Source organism: Hypanus sabinus, chromosome 29 (assembly GCF_030144855.1).
Source record: "Hypanus sabinus isolate sHypSab1 chromosome 29, sHypSab1.hap1, whole genome shotgun sequence".
In the NCBI taxonomy this organism is placed as follows: Eukaryota; Metazoa; Chordata; class Chondrichthyes; order Myliobatiformes; family Dasyatidae; genus Hypanus; species Hypanus sabinus.
In genome coordinates, this window is record NC_082734.1 from 4,824,587 (window position 1) to 4,837,133 (window position 12,547).

The 12,547-nt window shown below is 42.5% G+C and overlaps 1 protein-coding gene across 9 annotated transcripts in view; it reads right to left on the reverse strand.

Moving 5' to 3' along the window:
- Nucleotides 1-12,547, reverse strand: part of fuz (fuzzy planar cell polarity protein) — a 52,497-nt gene that overhangs the window by 17,464 nt on the left and 22,486 nt on the right. For all 9 annotated transcript variants that reach the window (XM_059953459.1, XM_059953460.1, XM_059953458.1 and 6 more), the window contains 3 exons: nt 9,346-9,414; nt 7,627-7,731; nt 3,007-3,204 (listed from right to left, as the gene is read on the reverse strand). In XM_059953459.1, the coding sequence (XP_059809442.1) occupies nt 3,007-3,204; nt 7,627-7,731; nt 9,346-9,414 (372 nt within the window). The remainder of the gene's footprint in view (nt 1-3,006; nt 3,205-7,626; nt 7,732-9,345; nt 9,415-12,547) is intronic.

Below are 12,547 nucleotides of genomic sequence, written 5' to 3' on the forward strand. Positions count from 1 at the left end.
CCTCCGGCAGTAGCAAGTGAGAGGTTGGTGGATGGCACTGAACACTCACTCACCTTCCGGACATGCCTTGATTATTTCAATCTTCCTCAATGCTTTAATCAGTGAAAAATGGTGTCAATTTTGGCTTCTTCACCTAGAGGCCACTCACCTCCTGGAATCTTCTCAGACTGCCAAGTGCCAGATCACTAAATTGATCTTCAAACTGTAGATCACAGTCTCTAACAGTACCAGGAACACACTTAAAATAAAAAGGACCAATTCTCCACCAGAAAGTTTACACTCAGTGACTACTTTATTAGGTACAAGAGTGTAACCCGGTGTAGTCTTCTACTGCTGTAGCCTGTCCACTTCCCGGTTTGATATGTTGGTGTTCAGAGATGCTCTTCTGCACACCAGTATTGTTAACGTGTGGTTATTTGAGTTACTGTTGCCTTCCTGTAAGCTTGATCCAATCTAGTCATTTTCCTCTTACCTCTCTCATTATCAAGTCATTTTCACCTATAAAACTGCTGCTCAATGAAAGTTTTATTTTTGTTTTTTTAAACAATTCTCTGTTATCTCTAGATCAGGGGTCCCCAACACTTTATGCAATGGACTCCTACCATTAATTAATCAAGAGGTCTGTGGACCCCAGGTTGAGAATCCCTGCTGTACACTGCTGTGTGTGAAAATCCCAGAGATCAGCAGCTTCTGAGATACTCAAACCACCCCATCTGGCACCAACAATCATTCCGGTCAGTCACTTAGATCACATTTCTTCCCCATTCTGAAGTATGATCTGAACAATAATTGAACCTTTTGACCATGTCTGCATGTTTTTATGCATTGAGTTCCTGCCACACGATTGACAGATTAGATACTTGCATTAACAAGGTGTAAACAGCTTTACTTAATAAAGTAGCCACTGATTGTTTGTAGATTCTTATCCTCCTCGTTAATGAAGTAACAATGGGAAGGCCACACAAATTGCCCATTCCATATGAACAGAGAGTGATGGCAAGGATACTTCTTAGTACATCGAAAGCCAACCTTGATGGCCGGTGCCACATGAAGATCAGACCAGGGCATGGATGTGACAGCTTCCCTTCTCTCTAAAGGACAACAATATGGGGTTTTGCAGCTTTCCTTGCTACATGTGCTGATACTACAGATCATGCCACTGAGTTTTGATTACTTATTTACTGAATGTGGCTATCACTGACAATCCAGAATCTGTGGGCAGTCTTTAAACATCCCTTCACCTCAATAGCTTGCTAGGCTGCTTCAACAGATGATTATGAGTCAAACACATTGCAGCAAGACTGGTCAAAAGCAAGAGAAAATCTGCAGATGCTGCAAATCTAAGCAATGTACTCAAAAAGTGGTTTTGTGTAGGTCCTGTAGCTTTAGGTTTGTCTGATGGGTTTGTAGTTCCTTTCCGGGGAACAGACACGCTAAGACGGTAGCGCGATATCAATACACAGCTGCCTCTCTGGACTCTGGATTGGGGATTACCAAGCGTTGCGTGGGTTTTCTAGTGTGGTCTGTTTTGTGCTTTTTTGCGATATCATTCCGGAGAACATTGTCTCATTTTTTAACTGCCTTGTATTTGTGGTTTATAAATGACAATAAACTGAATCTGAATCTGAACCTGAACTCAGCAGGTCGGGCAGCATCTACAGAAAAGAGTAAACAGTCGATCTTTTGGGCCGAGGCCCTTCATTAGGATGGTCTCAGTCCAAGATGTCGACTGTTTACTCGACTGTCTGCTGAGTGCCTCTAGCATTTTGTGTGTGTAGCAAGTCTGGACCAATCTGGGCAAGAGCAACACATTTCCTTCGTCAAAGGATATCCATAATCCAGGTAGGTTTTTACAACAATCCAAGTTTCAAGGTTGCATTATGAATTCTGGCATTTTTATTACAGATTTATTTAAATTCCATGTAGTGGGATCTGAACATTATTAATTGAGTCTCTGTATTATGAATGTAGCAGTTTAACCTTGGTTTCTTAAGGTTGTTATAGCTGAGGGGGGTAGTGGGTATGAGCTCCCACTACCTATTAAATGCTCCAAATGGTGTACATCTCAAATTGCCTCTGACAACCAAATCCAGCTCCAGGCCTTCAAGAGTGGCTTAGCTACTAGGCCCAGCTACTGAAGGAAGAAAGGGCAAAGGCAGGTTACTGGCACCTTAAAACCAGTCTCTCTGGGCAGACGGGGCTCATCAGTCATGGAAAGCAGCTCATCCTGGAGATGTACAACTCTGATTACAAACCTCCACTACCTTGTGGCTGCACACACTCATGGTGAAGGCTTCAGGTGTAAACCCCGAGGGAAAAATCCAAAGCTGGAGTCCCTAGGGCTGTCCTTCATTGAGTTCAACGTTAACTGGCAAATTCTGTGACACTGCTGATGCCAAACTGTATCGATCTCTGCCATTCCTTTTGATTCATCAGCTGCAAGGAGAGAGGGAGCCTGCTACAAGGGCAACACTTTGCTTTCCATATCGTACTGCCCTGGTTTGTGTTACATCGACAGCTAGGATACATGGTTGATTCCAACCAAGGTAGGCTTCTACATAGAGGTTTAACCTTTATGTTTCCGTTATAGAGACAGAGAGTCATGGAGAACAGAAAAAAGACCCTTCAGCCCATTCTCATGCTAACCATCAAGCACCTATTTGCACAAATTTTATTCTCTCCCACATTCCCATCAATGGCCCAAAATTCTACCACTGCTGTATGCTATTAACTCGCCAAGGTACACGTCTCTACAATGTGTGAGGAAACTGAGCAGCCCAAAGAAACCCTCACAACTACGGTGGGAAAGTGCAAAGTCATACGGCCAACACCGAAGGTCAGGCTTGAACTTGGATCTCCAGAGTGGTGAGGCAGGAGCTGTACCACTGTGCCACCCAAAGTCCTGAAGGATGAATGGGAACTGGGATTTAATGCCAACCTTGCACACACCCACAAAACAAGAAAGGGAGGCTGCATCCAGTTTATAGATGGTTATCTGTTACTTACGGTCGGGCTGCCATGTGGTAAATAGATGGGGTAGTCCCGGGATGAACTGGGTGCCAGTGATCCAACCAGCCATGCCAACAGCACCACCTCCTGGGCAGCCAGCCGCCACCACTTCTCTGTGGCCACAACCACTTTGCCCATGACCATGAGACAACCAAAGTTGCTCTCCGCAGCAGCCACAAACACTTCCAGCGCTTCCTGAGGTAGAAAAGAAATAATGGTCAACTTTAAAAAAGCACGAGGGCTTACATTTCTATAACCGCTAGTGACCTCTTTCCCAAAGCAGTTTACAGCTGATGAGATACTTGAGATCGTGGGTTAAGGGTGAAAGGTGAAACATTTAAGGAGAACATTTGAGGGGAACCTATTGACAGAGGACGGTGAGAGTGTGGAACAAGCTGCCAGTGTCAGTGGTGGATGCAGTTTTGATTACAACATTTAAGAGAAGTTTGGATAAATACATGGATGTGAGGGGTATGGTGGGCTATGGTCCATGTGCAGGTTGATAGGACAAGGGAGAATAACAGGCTAGATGTTTCTGCACTATACAGTCTATGACTGGCTGAGAAGATATAATACTGCAAAGCATGAGGCAGAATAAAACAGAAGCAGAATATACTTTTAAATGTGAGTGACTGGGAAATTCAAAGGAACCTGACTGACCCTGTTGCCAAGTCACTGAAGAACCAATATACCACAGGCAATTAGAAAAGCAAATAGTATGTTGGCCCTTATTATGAGAGGATTTGAATACAGGATTAAAGATGTCACATTACAATTATATCGGGTCTTGATGACACTGCATCTGGAGAATTGTGGATAATTTTGGTCTCCTTACCTAATAAAAGGATATACTTACTGTAGAGGGAGTGCAACAAAGATTCATTAACCCGTTTCCAGGGATGATAGGTTTGCCATTTAGACTACAAGACATACAGAATGAGCAGATTTAAGCCATACGTATCATCGAGTGTGGCCCGCCAGTCCATCATGGCTGATTTATTATTCCTCTCAACCCCATTCTCCTGTCTTCTCCCTGTAACCTTTGACATCGTTTCTAATCAGGAACCTATCAACCTCCACTTTAAATATATCTAATGACTTTGCCTCCACAGCCATCTGTGGCAATAAATTCCACAGACTCACAACCCTCTAGCTAAAGAAATTCCTCTTCACCTCTGTTCTAAATGGACATCCCTTTCGTCTGAGGTTGAGCCCTCTGGTCCTAGACTCCCCCACCATAGGAAACATCTACTCTATCTAGGCCTTTCAATATTTAATATATTTCAATGAGATTCCACCCGCCCCCCCACGATTCTTCTAAACTCCAGCAAATACAGGCCCAAAGCCAAACACTCCTCATACCCTTGACCCTTTCATTCCTGGAATAATTCTCATGACCCTCTCCAATGCCAGCACATTCCTTCTTGGAGGAGGCCTTCCATTGGTCGAGGGCGACCATGGACATTGTACCTAGCTGTAATACACAAACCAGGGCAGTATGATATTGAGAGACAGTTGTTCCCCATGCAGCAGTCTCCCCCTCTCCATGAACCCAAAGGAAGAGCAGAGACCGATAAAGTTTAGCACCAGCAGTGACGCAGGAGTTGCCAGTCAACATTGAAGTCAGAAGTCAAAGCAGGACTGCCTTAGGATTTAGCTCTGGATTTTTCCCCTCGGGGTTTAGTCCTGAAGCCTTCCCCATGAGTGCATGTAATCACGAGGTAGCGGAGGTTTGAGATCAGAGTTTTCCTTCTCTTAGATGAGCTGACAAGCGCCATCTGCCCAAAGCAACTGGTTTTAAGGTGCCAGTAACCCATCTTTGCCCCTTCTCCTACAAGTAGAAACGGTTCTGCTGGACTTTAGTAGCTAAGCCACATGTAAAGGCCAGGAGCTGGACTTGGTTTTCAAAGGCTATTTGAGATGCCTGCCATTGGGAGCATTTAATAGGTAGTGGGAGCTTACCTTCACTACTGTCCACCCCCACCCTACACCCCAGCTATGATAACCTTAAGGAACCCTTTCTTAGAAGGGGCCCAGGGCTGCTCACAATATTCCGTGTAGTCTGACCAATGCCTTATAAAGCCTCAGCATTACATTCTTGCTTTTATATCCTAGTCCTCTCAAAATGAATGCTGGTATTGTATTTATCTTCCTTACCACCAACTAAACCTGCAAATGAACCTTCAGGGCACCCTACATAAGGACTCTCAAGTCCCTTTGCACCTCTGATTTCTGATTTAGAAACTAGACTACATCTTTATTCCTTCTACCAAAGTGTATTACCATATACTTCCCTAACCATATTCCATCTGCCACTTCTTTGCCCAGTCTCCTAATCTAAGAGCAAACACGAGGAAATCTGCAGATACTGGAAATTCAAACAACACACACAAAATGCTGGTGGAACACAGCAGGCCAGGCAGCCTGTATAAGGAGAAGTCCTGATGAAGGGCCTCGGCCCAAAACGTCGACAGTGCTTCCCCTTATAGATGCTGCCTGGCCTGCTGTGTTCCACCAGCATTTTGTGTCTGTTGTTCTCCTAATCCAAGTCCTTCTGTAGCACCCCTGCTTCCTCAGCACCACCTGCCCCTCTATTTATCTGGATATTGTCCATAAACATGGCTACAAAGAGGAGAAATTCATGAACAGACTGAGTACTCTGGGTCTATACTCTTTGGAATTTATTAAAATGAGCAATGGTCTCACTGGAATTTAAGAATCCTTACCTGTGTTGTAGTTTAGAGTGAGGGCCATTTCAGATTGAATTAAGAGAAATTTTATTATTCAAGAGGGTGTTGAATATTTTAAACTGTCTATCCTGGAGGACTGTGAGGGAACCCTCACAGTCATTGAATTCATTCAAAGCAGAGATCAACAGATTTCAGGATATTAAAGGAATCAAAGAAAATGGTGTCTGTGAATGTGGGATGAGGTAAAATATTAGCCATGAACTAAAGCAGGCTTGAAGAGCCAAGTGGCCTGGGAGTGTATGACGGGGGAGGGTAACAGAAATTCCACTGCCTACCTAACCCATGCTCAAAGGTTCATTTTACTATCAAAATATGTATTCAGTATTCATCTCCAAGATCCATCTTCTCCTGATAACCACGAAACAAAGAAAAACCATTAAGAGGCAACACGAGTGAATCTGCAGATGCTGGAAATAAATAAAAACACAAAATGCTGGCAGAACTCAGCAGGCCAGACAGCATCTAGGGGAGGAGGTAGTGAAACGCTGTCACTACCTCTTCCCATAGATGCTGTCTGGCCTGCTGAGTTCTGCCAGCATTTTGTGTTTTTAAAAACCATTAAGAGTTTAAAAAACATCACCCACCCCCTCACAAAAACAAACAGATCGTCCACACAGAAAATCAGCAGCTACTACATCAAACCCCAAATCCCCAACCTCCTCCCTTGCAAAAAAAACCTAATATATCATCCACACAGAAAAACAGCAACAAGGACAGCAACCTCCAATATGCCAATCAGCAACAAGAAACACAGAAACCTGAAGCAGACCAATAGTTTGAACTACAGTTCACACCAATAATTACATAAATCACAGAATTTCAATGACATCCTCTGACAGCATTGAGGAGGGCTTCCGAAGAAAGTGACTGCTTTGGAAATTACAATGGGACAGTGCAAAGAGACTTAACTAAATTTAAAATCTATCCCTTTCCCTGCCCTGGGAATGATGGGAGAATGTACAGGTTAGATTTTCTCTGACTATAACTTAATCAAAACTGTTTGATGCAGCTAACAGACTAAAATGAGAAACAAAACTAGTTTAATTCTCCAGAACTCTTCATCTAGGCTTCAACCCAAGCACTTTTCACACTTCTAATATTCGCTAAGGAACTCTTCTGTAAATAAAGTCAACATGTTCAATCATTGTTGCTCTTTGGATCATTGATTGTATTTGACTATTTTACTGCTATCTTATATATGCTATATGTGCCTTATGTGGAGTAAGACTGTTGGTACTGTGCTTTGCACCTTGGCCCCAGAGTACTGCTGTTTCGTTTGGCTAAAATCTTGTATGGCTGAATGACAATCAAACTTGAGAGTCCAGAGGAGATTCAAGAGAATGATTCCAGGAAGGAAAGGGTTAATGCATGTGGTACTTTTGATGGCTCTGGGCCTGTACTAGTTGGAATTTAGAAGAATGAAGGGGATCTCAATGAACTATATTGAATACTGAAAGACCTAGATACAGTGAACATGGAGAGGATGTGGATGAGTCTAGGACCAGAGGGTAGAGCCTCAGAATAGAGGGATGCCCATTTAGCACAGAGTTGAGTAGGAATTTCTTTAGCCAGAGGGTGGTGAATCTGTGGCATTCACTGTCACAGGTAGCAGTAGAGGCCAAGCCACTGGGTATATTTAAAGCAGAAGCTGATGGATTCTTGATTAGTCAATGTGTCAAAGGTTACAGGGAGACGGCAGGGGAATGGGGTTGAGCTGGGATAATAAATCAGCCATTATGGAATGATGCAGCAGAATTGATGGGCCAGAAGGCCTAATTCTGCTGTACTGTTTTATTTCCAGTTAAGGCACTAAGGTGCTCTGTATCAATCATTCATCAGAATTTTGCATTCTCACATCACCACTAACCTGCAGTATTGCAGCATCAGGAGAGACTACACAATCCACGCACAGTGTCAGGTCTCCCATCCAATCCGACGCAGCCAGCAAACTGTCAATCAACTTATAACAAGCCTAAGAAAACAGCAAGAACTTACAGCTCAAACAAGTAAATTGTAAACAAACATTTGAATGAAAATCTACTGTCAAATAATTTAGGAGTCAGAGGAGTCTAGTCATTTTCCTCGGACTTCTCTCATTAACAAGGTGTTTCTGCCCACAGGACTGCCTCTCACTGGGTGGTTTTTGTCTCCTGCACTATTCTCTGGAAACTCTAGAGGCTGCTGTGCATGAAAATCCCAGAGAATCAGCAGTTTCTGAGATCCTCAAACCGCCCTGTCTGGCATCAACAATCATTCTACGGTCAAAGTCACTTGGATCACATTTTCTTCCCCATTCTGATGTTTGGTCTGAACAACAACTGAACCTCTTGACCATATCTGCATGCTTTTATGCATCGAAATGCTGCCACATGATTGGTTGATTAGGTAGTTGTATTAATGAGCAGGTATCTAGGTGTACCTAATAAATGTATGTTTCTGGAACTGTGGGCAGTGATTGAGTTGCTGAACCCATTGAGATCCAGATCTTTAGGTTTGTTCCATGACTGGCTGACAAATGGTTAATATGATGATTGCATCCTCGCTTACTGAAACTGCTGATGACTAACAGGCTGTGCATCAAATTGTTGCCACATGACTGTATTTACTGTAATTTATAGTTTTCATTATTATGTATCACAATGTACTGTGGCTGCAAAACAACAAATTTCATGACAAATGTCAGTGATATTAAACCTGATTCTGATTGTGGAAGCAAGTTCTAAACTTTGGAAATCTGAGGAAGATTTTTTCCCCCACCTAGAGGGTGATTGATTGCAATCTGGAACGCACTGCCTGAGTGAGTGAGTAAGAAGCAACCAGATGAACTCTTGGATTACCAAGGCACAGTAGGTCATGGACCAAGAGCTAGTAAACAGGATTAGTATAGGAGTACTTGGTGATCAGCACAGATGCGATGGGCAGAAAGGCTTGTTTCCGTGCTCTATGACTGTATCACTTATTCTATGTGTGGAAGCTTCGCCCCACTCAAAACGTTGACTCTTTATTCCTTTCCATCGATGCTGCCTGACCTGCTGAGTTCCTCCAGCATTTTGTGTGTGCTGATTTGTGATAAAATTAATGTCTTGTCAGTGCCAGGTTAGGGAAAGGTTTTGGCAAAGATACTGAGGAGAGTTAACCTGCTTATATTCATAAGAGAGGCTATGCAAGCTTTTACATCCCTTGGGTTTACCATCTAATTTAAAAGTGAAATACTGGAGTTTCAGATATCATTTCCTTTTTGGTTTGGGTGTCACATTTCAGTCTTACAGGCAACAATCCCACTGAATCTCGCTGATGACAACAAAGAGTCCTGTCATTTCACAGCTCCACTTACCCGGAGTTCAGTCTTACAGGCAACAATCCCACTGAATCTCGCTGATGACAACAAAGAGTCCTGTCATTTCACAGCTCCACTTACCCGGAGTTCAGTCTTACAGGCAACAATCCCACTGATTCTCGCTGATGACAACAAAGAGTCCTGTCATTTCACAGCTCCACTTACCCGGAGTTCAGTCTTACAGGCAACAATCCCACTGATTCTCGCTGATGACAACAAAGAGTCCTGTCATTTCACAGCTCCACTTACCCGGAGTTCTCGCTTCAATCGCTCCACGTTCTTGAGGTTCACCAGGTCATCCAAGCCAATCACCAGTACCTTCAAAAAATAATTAGGAGCACAGGGTCAGGGTGAACCAGTAAACTCATAAACTACCTGGGACTCAGTGTGCAGTTGCAGTGCAAAATTGTCTTCAATGCCACTCTGTAGTCAGCCAGTTTTATGGCATTAATCCTTGGAAAGGAAGTAAAGAATAACAGGATGCCTTTCAGACCCTCAACCAGATAATTAACTGGAAAGTTAAAAATTCCACTACTCTGGAAACACCTAGCAAAAAACTTAGCAACCCATCAGAACCATCAGATTGCTGAAATCCGGTTTATTTTGTGTGTTAAAGTATTTCATGATATTATCCCTATTCTAAGATTATATTCTTTTGTTGTATATTCCCTACTAAAAGAATTAGCCTCTACTTTTCTACCCTAATAAAAGGTTATTTTCTCAAACATATGGAGGAAATCTATTTTTGTATTTTTAAAGAAGTATCTAAAAAAAAGCATCCTTTAGTCAAAGAGGCACTTCTGAATGCAGTCACTGTCAGCAGCTTTAGCATAACATAGCAGAAGAGCTCATGAATCACAGAGGCTAAGAGAGAAACAAGTTCCTCAGTGTAAGCACCATCTCTAATATTGAAGAGAATGGACAGTATACAAACTGTCACAGAGATGAGTGATGACTGGAACTGAACCCTACAGAAGGGGACCTTTCAGCTTGTCCAACCATTGGTAAAAAGCTGCATATCCCAGATATCTTTAAGATTAATCTTCCACCATTGCAATTTAATAAACCTTCTACTTTTCTGTTCAGCCTCCTAGAAACTTCCGAGGGAAAGCCCCAAGTTTTATTCAGCAGTTTATTCCCATTAACTTTGAACTAAACCGTGGAATGAAACCACTAACCAGCATAAATACACCTGACAATAAACTTCTTGCAAAGTTCCAAATTGAGCCCTAATGAGGAACGGCTATTGTATCACGTGATACATAAATGACTCTGCAGAATATGATTAAACTGTGAATCATGTTACAACACTCCAGCTTGGATACAATTTTGACAGAAATGTTCCAGAGGTTCATACACTCCCTTCAGGATTAAACTAATCTTTCAATGAATTTCTAATGCTTCAAATTCACTATCAATTGTGGTTAAAGAGTTCAAAGGAAATGGGTTTTCAAATTAATCTTTTCAAAATTGCTTCTCCTTTATATATATATTCATTTTTATAGTTTGTATCTCTGATTTCAGATTATTAACCCAAGGTCACAGGAAACAGCTTACTCCCACATGCTTCATCAGTCTCTGTTCACTGGGTCTCCCCCACACAGATTCCACTAACTTTCTCATCTATGAGCAAGACTGTCTTCTCCAATCTCACCACTTAGCTGAAGTAACTGGCCCAAGGCAGCACACTCCACAACCACATAATCTTTCCTGATGTGTAATCCAGGAACGCCTAAGCAAAGAATCCACTATTTGGTTATAAATTCAACTTGTGGGGCAGCACAGTACTGTAACACTATTACTGTGCCAGTGACCAGGGTTCAATTCTGCTGCTGTCTGTAGGGAGATTGTACTTTTCCCCAGTGACTGTGTGGGTTTTTTCTGGGTGCTCTGGTCTTCTCCCACAGTCCAAATACGTACAGGTTAGTAGGTTAGTTGGCTATGTGGGTGTAACTGGACAGCATAGGCTTATTGGGCCAGAAGGTCCTGTTATTGTGGTGCAGCTCTAAATAAAATTTAAATTAAATTTAAATTTAAACAGACAGACATACTTTATTGATCCCGAGGGAAATTGGGTTTTCGTTACAGACGCACCAACCAAGAATAGTGAAGAAATGTAGCAATATAAAACCATAAATAATTAAATAATATTAAGTTAATCATGCTATTAAGTCCAGGACCAGCCTATTGGTTCAGGGTGTCTGACACTCCGAGGCAGGAGTTATAAAGTTTGATGGCCACAGGTAGGAATGACTTCCTATAATGCTCATTGTTACATCTTGATGGAATGAGTCTCTGGCTGAATGTACTCCTGTGCCTAACCAGTACATTATGAAGTGGATGGGAGACATTGTCCAAAACGGCATGCAACTTGGACAGCATCCTCTTTTCAGACAAAGAGTCCAGTTCCATCCCCACAACATCACTGGCCTTACGAATGAGTTTGTTGATTCTGTTGGTGTCTGCTACCCTCAGCCTACTGCCCCAGCACACAACAGCAAACATGATAGCACTGGCCACCACAGCCTCGTAGAACATCCTCAGCATCATCCAGCAGATGTTAAAGGACCTCAGTCTCCTCAGGAAATAGAGACGGCTCTGACCCTTGTAGACAGCCTCAGTGTTCTTTGACCAGTCCAGTTTATTGTCCATTTGCATCCCCAGGTATTTGTAATCCTCCACCATGTCCACACTGACCCTTTGGATGGAAACAGGGGTCACCGGTGCCTTAGCCCTCCTCAGGTCCACCACCAGCTCCTTAGTCTTTTTCACATTAAGCTGCAGATGATTCTGCTCGCACCATGTGACAAAGTTTCCCACCGTAGCCCTGTACTCAGCCTCATCTCCCTTGCTGAAACTTAAAAATAAAATTAAAATAAGTATCTGTCCTGGGAACTTTTCTTTACGGCCTCATCTACTTACTCTTAAAATAAAAGGGAATATGCATCCCCATGACTATCTGATCCTGCTTCCAACTCGATACCTTTTAAATAAAATAGAAAGCAACAAATCTTGGAAATAGACAAAAGGTCAGACAGCATCCGTGGAGAGAGAAACAGCTGAAAACTCAGATCACTGATTTATAATTAGAAGGGTTCTGATGAAAGGTTGTAAAAAAACATCAGGTCTGTTGCTGCCTGACTTGCTCAATAATCAAGCATTTTTCTATTTATTTCCAATTTTCAGCATGATAGCATTTTACCTTTGTACCATTTAAATTACATACAGTACATTTGGGACAGAATGCACAGGAAGGAAAGGGTGAAGTCTTGAAAAGGTATGAACACAAGCATGGCATTTTTAACTATCAAGAGAGAATTGGGACAGAAAATTAATATGCTGGCAGTCTGAGCAATCACACACACCCCGTGAGGATCAACTCACCCATCAAATATTATTTTCCGTTTAGTGTTTGACCTTAGCTGAGTGAATGTTGTTTATGGTGCGAAAG